This window comes from Monomorium pharaonis, chromosome 6, assembly GCF_013373865.1.
Source record: "Monomorium pharaonis isolate MP-MQ-018 chromosome 6, ASM1337386v2, whole genome shotgun sequence".
NCBI classification, from domain to species: Eukaryota; Metazoa; Arthropoda; class Insecta; order Hymenoptera; family Formicidae; genus Monomorium; species Monomorium pharaonis.
This window is the reverse complement of record NC_050472.1, coordinates 7651496-7669371: the sequence shown is the minus strand read 5'-3', so window position 1 is coordinate 7669371 and position 17876 is coordinate 7651496. Positions and strand designations below refer to the sequence as shown.

At 26.2% G+C, this 17876-nt stretch overlaps 1 protein-coding gene across 1 annotated transcript; it reads left to right on the top strand.

Moving 5' to 3' along the window:
- The first annotated feature begins 2635 nt into the window (after nucleotides 1-2635).
- LOC105837732 (circadian clock-controlled protein daywake) lies at nucleotides 2636-16577 on the top strand. The gene is made up of 6 exons (XM_012682769.3): nucleotides 2636-2984; nucleotides 12781-12821; nucleotides 15334-15536; nucleotides 15743-15914; nucleotides 16069-16218; nucleotides 16314-16577. Exons 1-6 carry the CDS (start codon nucleotides 2959-2961, stop codon nucleotides 16469-16471), a joined length of 750 nt encoding a protein of 249 aa, XP_012538223.1. The 5' UTR covers nucleotides 2636-2958; the 3' UTR covers nucleotides 16472-16577.
- The last annotated feature ends 1299 nt before the right edge of the window (nucleotides 16578-17876 follow it).

The window sequence follows — 17876 nt, the reverse complement described above, 5'->3', positions numbered from 1 at the left end:
AAGTGTCAATTTTTAATTGTATAGATAATCATCTATACGACAACTGTCAAAATTCAATTGCAATGACAGCTACTCTTACAACACAAAGTAAGCACAGCGAAGTAACCAATCGGCATCGCGGAAAATAGGCTTCATTACATGCCTTTTTTAAGATAGGATTACATGCCTTTTTTAAGATAGGAAAGAAAAGATTTGAGGAGATCCTAAAGTTGTCTGTTTTCCAAACCGACATTTTGTTCAACCATTTAGTTTTGAATTGAATTTACAGAATTGAAAATCTTTTTACACGTTTAAAGTACGTACACAAATAAACTCGAGGATAATTAGATCAAAACCAAAAAAGCAAAAAAAATTTAAAGTTTATTTGTTCATAAAAATATTTGCTTTGAAATACAAGTTATGTGGCTTGTATATACGTACAAATGAATGATAAATCGCAGTTTGGAATAAATTGAAGAATAATATAAAACTATATTCGTCAAATTACGATTACAAGCCGTAAAAAAAAGTTATTTATAGAATCAAATTTTGTTGTAAAAGCGCTTAAATGAACAAAATTTGATCCTATAAATATCTCTTTTTTACGGCTTGTAATCGCAATTTGACGAATATAGTCTTATTCCTCAATCTATTCCGAACTGCGATGTACCATTTATTTGTACGTATAAGCTACATAACTTGTATTTTGAAGCAAACATTTTTATGAACAAAGATAAATGAATGACTCTACATTATCGACCTCGATCAAGTTTGACGGGCTGTTTAGTGTCCTCTTAATAAGTAGAGACATTGACCTTATAAAACATAAAATTGTTGTGAGTAAATTAATGCATTTCTGTATTACTAAAAACTGATCATAGATATATGATTATACTTTTTTTTTTTCATAACAATTTTATTTTAAATAAATTGTCTATTTCTTAAATAAATTATTTATCTTTATCTTTTAGTCCTTAAATTGCTTTTAATTTTAAAATGTTTAATTCTAGCCTTTTTATTTTATGAATTTGTTTTTTAATATAAAAATATATTTTAATACTTGGTTCATCAATTTATTTTATAATTATAATTTTTCCTATAAAATTTTCTCGGAATTCTGTTATTACTATTTGTTATGTCAGTTTTGTAATTCAATTTCTCAAACGTTTATTTGTAATTATGTTACAAAAATTTTATTCTTTTGTAATATTTTATATCATAATGATACTTTGTATATAATAATATAATAATTAATTATTACAAAATATGGTACAGTATTTAAAAAACTGTTACATTATTTAAGAAAAGACTTTTTACATTTATAATTTTAAAGATTTATTTTTATCGTTTATTTAAAAAATGTGCAAAAAGTGGTGTGCCAGTATTAATGACTTTCCTATATTATATACTGATAAATATAATAAGGCTTGAATTAAAAATAAATTGACAGTAACGAAAAAATTAAACATTATCTTTCAAATAATAAATTTTTAAAATAATTTTTAATCACAAAAACAAAGTTTTTTTAAATGTTTTCTTGCACATTACAATTATTTTTAGTATAATTTTTAATTAATCTTTCAATTTTTAAAAATTTCCATCAAGTTTGGGGCAATTGTAGCTTCTCAAAATCAGTATTAAAAATTGTTATTTACTGGTTGTCACACATAACAAATAACAATGGTTACACTAATGATCATATAAATAAGTCTTATTTAACATAAGAAAGGATAAGTTAGTAAAATGTACATTTTACTAAGTTAAAAGTATATATTTATTTTAAAGTAATATGTGCATGTTAATTCCTCTGGAGAAAATAAAATAATGTTATAATATTTATATTTAATAAAAATGTTACACTGCAAGAAATAAAAAATATGTATTAGTAGTTTTTAACTAAGCTATATCATGATTTTATTTAAGAACCGAAAATATTTACTGTAATTACGTCATTCCCTATAAACAAGAGCTCCAAAAGTTATGTATGGGTGTACCTAAAACACATTTTTTATTATATTATACTTTTGTGGACCAATTAAAACCAAACTACAACATATAATCTACAATTATCTAAAGCTTTTAATGAGTTCAACATCGAGTCAATGTTATTAATTTAAAAAATTAACGGTTTGTCATCTTATCCACTTCGTCATCTTACTTTCCTTTCCCCTACTCTAGACATAAAACGCATTTTAAAGTTGTAAAAATTAAAATAAGTCTTATTCGGCTTAAATATTCCTCTGACATCAAATGTTAGATACGTATGTCATGTGTGTATGAATTTTTAATAAATATAATATTATACACATAATACAAAATCTAAACGACATATATCTATTATTCGGAGTGTGTTTTTGTTTTTCACATTTTGTGATACTTTACCCTTAGTCACAGACGCATTGATGGAAAAGTTTGTTACGTAATTAATTTCTCTGACTTCTGGCAAACGTTACCTTTTGATCGTAATTCCAGCTAGAAATTACGAAACGTCAACGCTGGCACCGGCTATAGAATGCACTTTGAAATACCGGGCAAATTGCGCCTGTCTTGCCGGTTCCCTTCGCTTTCCAGCCATTTCCAGCCCGTCCAAGATGAAAGGCTGTAATGAAAATAACAGCAGTACAGATCCACGGTATTTTCCCAAGCGCACAGTACAGGTCCACGAATCTATTTAAGCGAAAAAACGAGAAAGAAAAGCAAAGGAAAGAGAAGGAGAAGACGAGTGAAAAAGACTGATAGCAGTAGTGGTGTAGTTTTCCGCGAGGTAAGGATTGATGGACGTGTCCAATCGTCACTGCTGCTTAATCGAGGCTGGGCCAATGATCAGCAAGTAGCACGAGGCTGTCAACCAACCGAATGTAACGCCACCAACCAAGTTACTCAGTACGCCAACTTACGGCTATTACATCTTTGATCATTGTCAATCGACACCTTCTGCAGTCGTTAATAAATCTCGGTGTGTCCTCGACTAGGCTGACCATGTGCACTTCCATCATACATATCTGGTAAATTAATTGTAATCTGTTGTACATATTAATTGTAAGGAGTTTCCTCATTTAGATCGACAGATAAAAAAGTAAACAATTCTTACGATTTCTTTTATTCTTAAGAAAGATCTTTGCAGCTAAAATTTTATGTTTCTTGAAATAATTGCACTTTGTAAAGTCATATAGTAAACCAATTAAATGTTTTTAAAAAATTACATTTTTATTTTTTTAAGATACTTTTAAATAATAATATTTAAGAAAATATCTACTTTGTATTTTTGCAGTTTAAAGTCGATACGAGATGATTTATTTTTAAGATATTATAGGCATCAATTTGTAAATAATAGTTTCAAGAAGGTGTTGCAATTTTCAAAATATAATAATAAGCCATTTTATTTTAATAGCTTAATCTCTGTATTTGTATATAAAACAGATGCTTTTTATTCATTTTCTTACGGTTCTAAATTTTTTTCTTACATATATAATTTAGAATTACCTTTTTGTAATAAAAGAAATAAATCTCTAATTATTTATAATTATTAAAATATTTTAGGAAAACTTTATTTTAAAATTTATTTCTTAAACTTAATAAACAAATCACAATAATTTTAAGAATTATAATTGTAATTTTACATTTAAGAATTATAATTATAATTATAATTATAATTATAATTATAATTATAATTTTACATAACAAATTAACCATTACCAACATTCGATTGCAACCTTTCAATTAAATTGATTGAGCTAGTTTTAGCGCTCGTAAAAATTAGAAAATTGCCAATAAAATCGCAAATTAGTGAATGTTATGAAATGCAGAAGTTGAAGGTTTTCTTGTACAAACTATTCAACATTAGTAGGTTTCTTACACTTAAATTATTTTGTGACTGCCAAAAGCATCAGCAAAATTAAATTTTACAAATAAATTTTATTTACATCTAAACACATAATGTTATCTTAATAAAGAGAATTGTCCTCAATTTCTAACATAATGTCCAGTATCAGTAATGAGCGGCTCTCAATGATAGTGTCGGACGTCAAAAATTATTATTGGAATTGGATTAAGATGTTACAAAAATTTTATAATTTTCAGTAATAAATAGGTGCTAATAACTATCAGTGCTTATCGAATTGAGTTAGCGTAAGTTAGAAAATACAGAAATTGTCATGACATACAAAGACAAATTACGGTTATCTAGATTTGTGCATAATAAAAAAATATATACAAAAGTTTATTTTGATAATCCAAATCGCGATTTAAAATACTTATTACAAGTGTTGTAATAATTATATTTAACAGAATTATATTTATTAGTTTATGTTACATAAAAAAGTGGGATTAAAAATATTTTAACTAAATTGATTAGCAATTTAATGTTATTTTATTTTTATAGCTCTATTTAGAAATACTTTTCCTTTACATCTTTTCCTTAAACATCTTCAGTTAGTGTCTTATAACAAAAAATTATGTATTTCTTTGTTACAATTAATTATAAAACACAAACACTTAAAGAATTTTTTATTACATAATTCAATATTAATCAATTGTAATACACAAGAAATAAAAATTTAACACTACAAAATGCTGTTGTATAAAATATTTAATATTGTAATAATATTTAATATTATTCAATATTAAATATTATTAAACTTTACTCATTATTAATTTACATTTTATGTTATAATTATAAAATTACTTAACATAAAATATTACGTAAAAAAAATTAATTTATTTATAATAATATAAATTAAAACAAACTTAATTTGCTGTTAAAAACAAACAAAATCATGCATCCTTATAAATTTAAAATAAACAATAATTATATGATTAATGTGTAATTATCACATTATATATTACATTACATATTAATAGTACATATTACGATACATATTAATATAGTAATAACATTATTAAGTATTATTAAGTTTCCTATTAGAGAGTAAAATTATATGTAGAGTTTGAAGATAAATTTTTAAAATAAGATAATGTATAGATTCAGCAAAATTATTTTTAACAAGAAGATTTAACATTTTTAATCAATCTTTTTATTGCTTGTACAATAACTAACAAAATTTGCTGTAATTATTTAAAATATATTTTTGTACTGACATCTTTTATATTAAACATCCTTGACAAACAAAACATTTTATAATTCTTCTGCATTGATTCCTCCAGTAGTTTAATTGATTATGATGATTTGAATAATGTGATTTCAATACGTACAGCATCAACACAAGTGACCAATGTACCATTAATTACAAATTTTTATAAAAAGTACTTCAAAAAGACACATAAATTAAGTTTGTGATATTTACTTAGTAAAAAAAATTTAAACAAATGTTTTTTAAATTTTTTGTTTAAACTTATAAATAATTACACAGGTTGACATTAAACGTGCAACATGTATAATGTGTCATTTTCTGTAAATTTTAATCGCTGCTTAATACGCATTAATAGTAAACAACTAAATTAAAATCAGGCTTTATTCTCAACAACTTAACCCACTTTAATGTAGAACAAAATATAGTTTATATTAGATAATAAAATGTAGTCTGAAGCTCGTTTGATTGCAAAATTTCTCAAACAACGTACAGTGAAGAACAACTCAGATAACCAAGCGTGATGTAGCATTTTGAGCAAACTAATGCATTGCATGTGTTGTTATAGATTTGTTATACATTTAATGACATCGAAATAAAACACATTACGAATTCAGTAACACGATTACATAATGCAATTAGTTGAGGACATTTAAAAAAGGAAACGGTCAGCAATAATGATACATTATATTGTTTGCGATATAATAGCAACATGACAACAAATGATTGATAACAAATTAATGCTAACATGTTGCTATCAATTTGCCATTGTTAAAAATAAAATTTATATAAATTTAATCTAACAGACATAATGCTGTCTCACCTTGTTCCGAGTTTGTCTAAATTAGTTACTGCACGATTGTTGGCAACATAACTGCAATATCAAGACATTTGACTATCTGGGAATAAGCACGCATGTACACCACAAATCTAACATTATACTCAAAATATAGACGATTACAACATTATTTTCATTATTATCATCTCAGAGCATAAGATCCAAGCTTTAATTAAATCCCTATTAAAAATCTCTAGCACATCAGGTTTACTCGCAACATTGTTCCAAAAACACTTTTCTGGCACTTTTGATCCCAAGTTTCTTAAAACCCTAACGTGATACAAAATTTTTGTTTCTAGATTTGAAAACCAAAACTGTACGAAAAATGACATATCTTATCCATGTTGCATGTTTAATGTCGATTTGTATTATTATTTTTAAATTTGAATAAAAAGTCAAAGATTATTTTCTTCGTTTTTTTATTGAGTAAATGTCACAAATTTATTTTATGTCTTCTTGAAATAATTAAGTTACACTTATCACATATTTATGTTTTACATGATTATTTTGCACATATAATTTAACTTTCTGTTTTTAAATTATAACTAAAGTTTAACGTACATAAGAATAAATTACGTATAAATTAAACACAATTAAATAAGTATATTTGTCATTATTTTATTTTAGTAATTTTCAACTGGGCATATGATTAATCCTTAGTAATCACCCCAAGATTTATCTAATTCCAACAAATTTTTACATTGATATTATGAATACTAGACTTTCAAAAGCGTAAAAAAAATTAAAAGATTTATAAATTTTTTTAAAAAGTATTTTTTTCAATAATTTTTCTCAATACTTTAAACATAAAAATTGATTATTTTAATTATAAAAATATGTTCTTCAATGTATAAATCAGGTCCGGAAATTTTTAATTGTCAATAGAACGCATACTTTGGTGCAATAAGTGTTCAAAATTGAGGTCAAAATAACCCCATGATTATTATTAAATTTTTCTGAGGTGTAAATACTAAGAGTTAATTTATACCTTTTTCACATGTTTAGATATTTTGATCTCTACCAAATAATTAGTAGATCAAAATAGAAATAACGTGAAACAAAATATTGCATAAATGTATCATGCCGATCTTGAAAGGTCAAACACATTAAAACCTAGATTTACAGCAAAAGCATAAAAAGTAGGATTTATTTAAAAAACTTTAAATATTTATTTTTAAATAAAATATTCTTTTCTGTTAGAATATAAAACATATTAAAAGAGCAAACATAATGTAGCTAGATAGCACATAGGTAACACTAAAATACTAAAAAAATCTGTAACACTAAAGAACTAAAAAAATTTTTATACTTATTCTTTTCTTCCATAAAGGGGCATCGAGAAAGAGAGAAAGAGAGAGAGAGAGAGAGAGAAAGAGAGAGAGAGAAAGAGAGAGAGAGAGAGAGAGAGAGAGAGAGAGAGAGAGAGAGAGAGAGAGAGAGAGAGAGAGAGAGAGAGAGAGAGAGAGAGAGAGAGAGAGTGAGTGAGAAGAGAAAGGAGGAATGATATTTTATGCCTCAAAACCTCTATCTTACAAAACTGTTCAGAAGTAACATTAAATTGTAGTTTTCATATATTTGTGTACAGTATGCATACACATCAAAGAAATTAGAAATTCTATTGGAAGCAACATCAAAGGAATATGTAGAAAACGTTGCACACAAGACATTTAAAATTGATATGTATATAAAAATAATATATTAAATTTTAGGATATAAAAAAATGTAAATTTTATTAAACAGATAACATTATAGAAAAATATCTGCTACAAAAATACAAAACATACCAAATATATATATACATAATTTTTTATTTAATTTATAAATAGTATTTAAATAATTAGTGTCATTAACTTTATCTTCATTTCAGTATGCTATTTTCTATTTTCTTACTTCTTCTTTCTTATCCTGTCATATTTTTACTTAAACTCGTTTTTTGTTTTGAGATTAACGTATATGCAGCGCGCAATTCACATAAGTTATAAAAATTACAAATATTGTAAAAATATTGCAAAAATTTACACAAAAATTATATTATTAAGCATCAAAATTCTTTGCAGACCAATATTACATATCTCATCTATGTTTAATTCTGATTTGAATATTACATTATTTTTCTTGAATTGCCGTTTCTTTTTCTAAAAAAAATATAGCTAATATTTAACAGAATTTACATAGTTTGATCTTTAAAATATTTAAATATCTACATTAATATGTTTTTATATTTACAGATATCTTTATCATTTTTTTCGTAGAAAAAAAGATATACATTTTATACAAATATTACCTATAATTTCTAATAATTAACACAATATTAATTTTAACTTATTAGTTAATAACGTAAGGTTTTTATCATTTGGATGTTTTAATCTTTATATATATATTTAATGTTTCTAATAACATAAATAACAATATTCTTTAACTTTTTTACTCAGCAAGGCCATTATATTATAATACACCCAAAAAAATATTTTGTTAATGGGGGGGATTCATTTGCCTACAGCTTTGTTTGTACACAAATTTTGCAAAGGTGCCCGATTGCCTACATTTCGATTTGCCTACAGCTTCGTTTGCACATACAAAAATAATTAAGGTACAAAAGTACGATTGCACACATGATATTATTTCCCTCATACACATTGCACACATGATATTATTACGCTTATACACATTAAATACATGACATTATTGCGCATATGCACATTGCACACATGACATTATTGCACACATAAGTTAAAGAAACAATATTAATACATTGCACACATGATATTATTTCGCTCATACACATTGCACACATGACATTATTACGCACATGTACATTGCACACGTGATATTAATACGCTCATACACATTGCACACATGACATTATTGCACAAGTGCACATTGCACACATAATATTAATACGCTCATACACATTGCACACATGATATCATTGCGCTCATACACTCTGAAGGCACGATTCCAATAACTTGGAGCTTTAATTTGATGGTTTTGATAGCATTTTTTATGCTCAATAAAAAATTGTATAGATCTTATTATAGAGCTAACTGCTTTAGTTTTCAAGATATACCATATTAAAAATAAAAATAAAAGTATATTAAGAATAAAAAGAAAAGTAGATAAACCTCACTTTGCATGACAAGTCGCAAACCCATGTGGAACAGTACAATGCGTGGACACTTCTTGGCTATGGCCACACACACACACACACACACACACACACACACACACACACACACACACACACACACACACACACACACACACACACACACACACACACACACACACACACACACACACACACACACACACACACACACACGGGGAAGATGTAAGGGGGGGGGGCTTCGTTCGCACCAATCCCATCAATAGGGGTGTCTAAAAAGTCGCAAACCCATGTGGTACAGTACAAGCGTGGACGTCGTTTCAATCAGATTACTGTTTTAGTTAATACTACGATAACTTTATAGAATTTGTTTGGTGATGTCCTTTTTACACTGTGCGCATCTGACAATGAGATTTACTCCTTTCTTCTTGCTTACAGAGTGTATGAGCACAATAATCATGTGTGCAATGTGCGTGTGCGCAATATTGTCATGTGTGCAATCCGAATGTATGCAATAGTGACATGTGTGCAATGTGTATGAGCGAAATAATATCATGTATGCAATCTGTCCGCGCGCAATATTGTCGTGTGTGCAATGTGTATGGGCGCAGTAATATTACGTGTGCAATCCTACTCTTGTCCATTAATTATTTTCGTGTGTGCAAACGAAGCTGTAATCGAGATTGTAGGCAATGGGGATTGTAGGTAAACAAGAGCCCCCCGTTCTCAAAGTTGTCACATATTAAAATTATGCTGACAACATTTAGTTTTACTGATTGAATTGACTTTTATATGAGTGTAATATAGATATTGTATTATAGTAGTAAACATCTATATATTTTTACAAACTCTATAATGTACATTTCTTTCTTCTTCAACTTTTATTTTATATATATATGTATATATTACTATTATTATATTATCATCCCGTAATCATTTTCATCCATCAACTAGCTTGATTGTACCAGAGAATTCAAAAAATTCAATTTTTTAATTTTTTTTATGTTTAAATCTACTTTATAACATATTTTTGCGATTTAATTTTTATATAGAAATAAATATAAAAAAAATTAATTAAAGACAAGAAGAGAATACAGAGACAGAAGAAAAATGCAACTAATAAAGAATATGCCTTGCTCGGTCGTAGCTATTAGATATTCGTACAAATATTTACTTGTGTAATTTTTCTATACCTTTCAAAATTTACTGATCTATACACTGAATAGTTTCTTCTTTAAAACACTTTTGGTCTTTAAAACACAGTTATAAGATAAACTAGATTTATATCCGAGGGTGTTACTAGGCAGAGTACGCAGTATACGCTGTAGCGTAGAGCGTAAAATTTGAAGGTGTGCAAAATTTAGAGGGTGCTATGCAGCGATGCCAGTTCAGATGCTTACGCCAGCAGGACTGCACGAACGGTGGAAGATCTGTTGTCTCTCTTCTTTTCTGGGTAGCGCTAAAAGCAGGAATTTTTTACTTCTTTGTCTTTTCAACTTTGTATTGGGGGTTCACGATCGATTTCCTGCGTAGGGGCGTCTAAGTCAGTCGTAATCGGCCTCATTTATATTACAAAATTAAATTGATAATCAGTCTAATAATCATAATATTAACGAGTATCCTTTTTTCCTAAAATAAATAATTTGTACGAAGATCAAACTATAATCGAGTCAGAAATAGATAACATTTTATTTAGTTCTGCTAAACAGACCCAAACAACAAACTAACGACTTGCGGATTGCGTTATTTTTTATCAATACGATATTATTAATCAATTTTCGGTATACTTTACGAAAATCACTAATTGATTGATGAATATAAAGAAAGTTTGATTTTATCGCATAACGTTAAAAATGTATATAGCGATCTCTTGATGTACTTCTATAGTGAGTGCTTCTTTTACAATTACACAGGTATTATACGGAACTTACAAATTTAAATGCCATTCTAAACGATCAAATTGGAGTTCTCTTGGTACACCCTTGGCAGTTTGCCATTATACATTCTAAAAGATAGCGATCGAATAGAAATCATATATTTCTAATCTGTCGTACTTGAATCAGAGACTTTGACACAGAGAACGCAACTCTCTATAATCACACACACACACACACAAATTTTCAGACAAACTATCCTCTTATACTTTTCTCTTATTTTCCTTATTATCTTATATGTAATATTTTACTCATAGTGTTCATAAATCGATCTTAAGTTCAAGATTACCTTAAATCTAGCCACGAGATTTAAGACTTTATACTTAACCAATAAAATAACAATATTGACGTCTTAAAATTGTCTTAAGATAATCTTAAATATAAGATCAAACTATGAATTCCGTCCTTAAAGTTCCTAATTTATTTCTAAAAACATAGTATTATTTTTTTACATAATTTCGATGGAAAAATATGCTTGAGTATCCTTAAAAAGTTATTTTAATGTCCCAATAAAATTATTTTCAGATTTACATTTAGCTTAATTTTTAAATATTTTATTAAAACCATACTTTCTGTGTATTAATTTATATATTAACTTTATTAATTTATATATTAATTATGTCATAATAAATTAATTGCTTTATTGCATGTAGAGAAAAGGCACCGAAATTGGAGCACTACTTCGTTTTTAGAATTAGACTTAAATAATAGTTAGAAAAACACTTTTAAAAATCCTAATTTAAATTAGAAAGTATCTTCTATCAAATAATATAGTATTTTTTATAATACTGTTTTAATTTTTTAAATAATTATTATTTTTGTAATATATGTCAAATAGGGCATCTGACAAAATGGCGTCTAATTTGGAACTTCTACACGATCGAAGTATTAATGTTACATTTTATTGATTTATACTAGTACATCTTACTTAAATTACGTAGTAATTTCTATGTTATTCCGTTAGGTTAGCCTAAAAAGCATATTTTTTAATAGGCACGCTTTTCGATCTCATCTATTGTCTCTCATGAAATCTCGCCTCAAAACGTTTAGGTTATTATATTAAAGCATGTAGGTTATATATTAAAGTTCACGGCCTGGTTATATTACGGTCATATAGTAACAGGTATCATTACTAGACCTCTGATCTCACGGAGTATTCCAATTTACGCACACATGCAATTTTATATTTACAACTACATTACAAAATAAATATAAAAAAGGAAAATAAAAAGAAACAGTTTTAAAAACTACAAACATGTGAAATGATGGTAATGTTGATAATTGATAATACACTTACTATTGTTTAAACTGTGCAATTTGGAAGAAAAAATTGTGCAAATAAAACTCTCGCTTTTGACAAATTTATTTTTAGTGGATTTTACGTAGAAAAGGGCATAATTGTATGAAACATGGACTTTTATTTCTTTAATTAACCAAGCGAATCATGTTTTCATCGGTATTTGTACGGCGCGATATTTAGTTTCCGAGAAATAAGGGGGTTCCAATTTAGGAAACTGTTTCGGTGCCTTTCCTTTATTGTTTCAGATGTATCGTAATTGAGATTTGAATAATCTAATTTTTATTAATTTTTAAAATAATAAAAATTATAATCTTGATATTTTAGTTAACAATTTTGTCTCTAAATAATGACAGAAATCGTTAGGTGATGCGGTATCCATTTGGAATACATTTTACATTAAAACGACTAGCTATGAATAGTAATCGTTCTATATTTAGAAACAAAAACTGACCTTCAGGAATTTTATTAGCTTATTAATATTAATAGTTGAAACTACTGTATGTTATATTGTATCGATTAATGATCTTTTATTTCAGTGTGGTCTACGCATTTCTCGCTGTGACCTTCGCCGAAATACGTGAGTAACATTATAGAAGCTAAAGTACATATGCGCGCGTGTAATTTTGTGTGTGTGTGTGTGTGTCGTGCTCAGTTGTTTACACATTATTACATTTATAAATAAAGTTATTATTACAACATAAAATTAAAAAATAGATATATTTTCAAAACAATTTATTTTAACGAAATTGTGATTAGAAATAATAAGAAACAATTTGTGTGATGTTTAATAATTTAAAGTATAAATAATTCATTCATATAAAATTCATGTAAATAGAAATTATTATCTAAGAAAAACTACAATTAATTAAAAAGCAAAAAATTTATTGCCATCTTTAAAAGAGTAAATTTGTTTAAAATATTTCCTGTTACATATTCAATTCACAGAAGTGTTGTTTCACTTATCTGCATATGAGTATCGTATACACATGAATGCCATGTATAGTATTTAATCTAATATAAAGTAGTAATTTAATCTAATATAATTAACTTTAAAGAAATAGTAATATTGCAATAATATACAAACTGCCCCAAAACTATAAATTTGAAAATTTTTACAAAGAACATTTTTGGTCATTCTTATATTCGCATGTTTTTTATATTTTTAATTAAAAATTTTTTTTTTTTTTTTTGGTTATTGATTTAAATCGAAAGAGGAACATTTGTAGTCAAATTTAATATCTTGCGGATCTTTATTTCTTAAAAACAAGAATCCTTTAAATAACTTTTTACGTGAGTTTATCTCTTTTTATACTAATTTTAGAAAATTTTAGTTTAAATTATAATAATTTCAAACTTTTAAATCTGAAATAAACAAACATCCAGATAACCAAATGTAATGTAGCATTTTGAGCAAATTAACGCGTTACATGTGTTGTTATATATTTGCTACACATTTGTCAACATCAAAATAAAACACATTATAAATTCAGCCACATGACTACTTTATACGCGCAATTAGTTGAAAACATTTAAAAAAATGGTCAGCAATAATGGTATATTATATTATTTGCAATGTAACAGCAATATGAAAACAAATTAACACACATAACGTTGTCTCATGTTTCATGTTAGTCTAAATTAGTTGCTGGCATGTTTGCTGGCAATGATTGTTAACAACATAACATAACTGCAATATCAAAACATTTGACTGTCTGGGCAATTTAAATTATACTTTCAATTTGAAAGGTTTAAATTATTTGATATCTTAAGATTTAAACTATCCAAACTATTCAATCGCCTGGCATTTCCGAGCACTGATTTACATAACTAGTTTGAAACTCACACTCCTTAAAATAAATATACCTCAATATCTTAAGAATGTCTCTGTATTATTTTATTTATGTATCAACTGTTTTGTGTCAAAATAACTGCTTATCATTGATATAAAATTAAAATAAAAAATACACAATAATTGCAATATATAGACAAAAGTCTAAGAAAGAGTAAAGTATAGTTCAGCAAAAGCCAATAAAATAAAAGAAATATATTTATGTGTCACTACTTTCCATTGACAACATACTTCTTTTGAAAACTTTTCTTTTCCAAAACTTCTAGCAAGTTTAATTTGACTGTTCCATGGTAATGAATTTTACGGTAATTTCAGAATCTTATCTGAGAATTTTTTGTTTTGTTTAAAATATTATTTTTGAAATTATTATTACTGTTGCTTTTTTTCTCTTGTCTTGTCTTTTTGCAAAAAAAAAACAAACATTATTTTCGGTATTAAATAATGTGCTATTTTTATTTAAAAAAACAGATAACAGATAAGATAATCAATATTTTCAAGCATTTTGACATAAAATTCAAAAGTCTAAAGAAGCGAGAATATCAATTCGTCAAAACTAGAAAAATTTTTTAAACATTGTTTATCGAAAATAAATCTTGGTATCGATATTTTCTCGTCTTGTTTTGCTTAAATGCATCATTGTTCCTTAATTTCGAAGCGTTAGTTAAATATTTCGTAATTATAATCACTCTTTTTTGATAAGATTAGTTTACAAAATAAATTAAATAAATTATCACACGATGACTGATTTTCATTAATATTCTACTTATTTAAATTACATAAAATTACATATTTCCATATAAATATACACTAAACACAGTTCTTATTCTTGATCCCGTTGCAATCTGTAATGCCTTCAAGGTACATATTACAATAAAGAAATATATGACACTTATATATATCGGTAAGAAAACAAAAATTTATCTATTTTCTCTTTTTAATATTATTACATTTCTCAAACTTTGTTTTTTTAATTTTATTCTTTTAAATTTATTTTATCTTATGTTGATTTAAAATTCAAACAAAACTTTTTTAACTCACTATGCTTATTGTTTTAAAGTAAATTAACTAAATCTTCTGGAAAAAAACTGGATAAACATAATCCATTTTTAATTTTACTGCAACTTTATTTATAAATAGAGTCATTTATTATATTATTTATTATAAGCAAAATTACAAATTTCTGGAATAATTTTTTACTTTAGGAAAAGTACAGAAATTAATTATTTTGTACTTTTTTCAGCACCATACATGAAAATATGTAATAGAAAAGATCCAGAAATAAATACCTGCGTATTAAATTCAATTGAGCAACTTCGAGGCAAATTAAAAACTGGAATCCCGGAATTAGAAGTTCCAGCAATCGAACCACTTATATTGAAGCACGTGCGGTTAGCGAGAGGTCCCCAAGCGGCAAGACTTGACGTCAACCTCACAAATATACAGGTGATTATATATGTATCAGTTTGTGTTCTTATTACTTACAATACAACTTAGAACATATGCGTGTGTGTACACGTGATTAAATAATTGATTTTAAAAATTGTGAATATTGTTTACAAATAATTATAAATAATATTTTAATCATCAAACAAAATTATATGTATATATATATACATATAATATTTTACAATAAAAAATTATTTTTATAGGTGTTTGGACCATCCACGTTTAAAATTCGAGATTTAAAAATCGACCCGGATAATGTGTTGATTACCTTCAAAGTTGCCTTTCAAAAACTTGATTTTCGAGGAAAATATAAAATAAATGCCCAGATACTTTTACTTAGACTGGTCGGAGAAGGAGGCCTAACTGGAAGCTTTTGTAAGACCTAAGTTTATTTTTAAAAATTTCATAGGTTTTCATTAAAATATAATAATGAGAAAATTATTGCATCCGCGTCTAGACCATAGGAAGAAACAATAAGAAAAATTTATCAGAATGTTTATCCTTGCCTAATTTACTATATATTTTACAGTTGGTTACGAGTGCGACTGCTTGTTAAGGTCTCATAAGATTGTTAAAAATAATAACACTTATATCAACTTTGAAAAGATGAAATTTGATATTATGATAAACAAAGCTACGGTCCACTTAGATAATTTATTTGGTGGCGATCCTATTCTTGGTATGTTATGATGTCATATAATTATACGTTTTTTTTTATTTTTTGTAAATACAAGCGTCATTATATTTACATTAATTAATTTTTTATTAAATCAGGAGCAGCGAGTAATGAGGTTATAAACGCAAACAGCCATTTGTTAATAGATGAAATAAAACCAGTATTAGAGAACGCGTTATCGGAGCTCTTCACAAATATCGCAAATAAAATTACTGGAAAATTCACGTACGACGATTTGTTTCCAATCGACAAATAATCTTTATTTTGAGAATTTATTGTTTGTAGATCAATTGAACTACTTACTTTATTCTGAAATTGCAGACGTGTCCAACTTTATTCAATAAAAATTTTGATAAAATAAACTGATAGAAAAACCTTAATAAAAACATTAATATTTATGTAGAAAGAAGGTTTGTTATTATGATCTCTTATTTACCTTTACAATAATTGTATAATAAATCAATATTTAAAAACTTATTACATTTCTATTTATCAATATGGTGTTTGATTCTAGACTCAAAATTGTGTAAAATATGTAATAATTAGAATGGTATTTATAAAAATGTGACTGCATAATAATTCGAAGGAAAATGTAAATCCCGCCACTGAAATAAATTTAAAAAATTGATATTTTGTTACAAAGTTTAGTATTTAAAGTCAAAATAAAGAAAAAATATTACATAATATGTGAACGAATATATGTATGCACATAATATGTTCAGATATAGATTACAACATTAAAACTTTATGATACATATATATAGACTATAAAATAGCAGTAGAACTACAATTAATTTATCGATAATCAGAATAATTAAATAATTGAATTTAGCAAGAAAAACTTTCTGTGATCAATCTTTTTTTAAAAAAATTATACATTAATTTTTTAAATAAATAATCTAACTGTTGTACTTTAATCTTAAAAACATCAATTTACAATTAATTGATTAAAAACTATATTACTCTCTTAATCTCTTGAAAAACATCAATTTACAATTAATTGATTAAAAACTATATTACTCTCTTAATCTCTTGAAAAATATTTTTCATTATATCTATACACCAAAATCCTTTTGTCCTTTTGTCATCTGTCAATTCACACTTAAGGATCGTACTTCGATACACAGGTAACCAAAGATATCGTGTAAAACATGTACTGATCGGCAATTGTCCACTTCTGCGGGTGAACGCACTCACCTTCGACTCATACGTTCACTTCCCGCACTTACGGGCAATAGCCAACGTGTTTGTTACACAATATATTATTAAATATGTATTTATATAGTTTTTATTTAATAATAAAAATAAATCTCTATTTTAAACATAAAATAAAACATTATTTTAAAACAATTAAATTTTTTATTAAGTTGCATTAGGTTGTATTGTAAAAATATTATATATGATTATATTAGTTTTTTAATACTTAAGATATAGAAAAACACAAAAACAATGAAATATTTTACGAAGTACTTTTCAAACAAATTTTTATTAAAAATTTTAAATTTATACATATTTATGTAAAAGTTTTACGCAAAATTTTGGCAGAAAAACATGTTGCAAACAATTTTTTTAACATATGTTTTAAAATATTAATAGTGTACAATTTTATTTGCATATATCTGTATGTATATATGTATATACAGGGTATCCTTGAACATGTT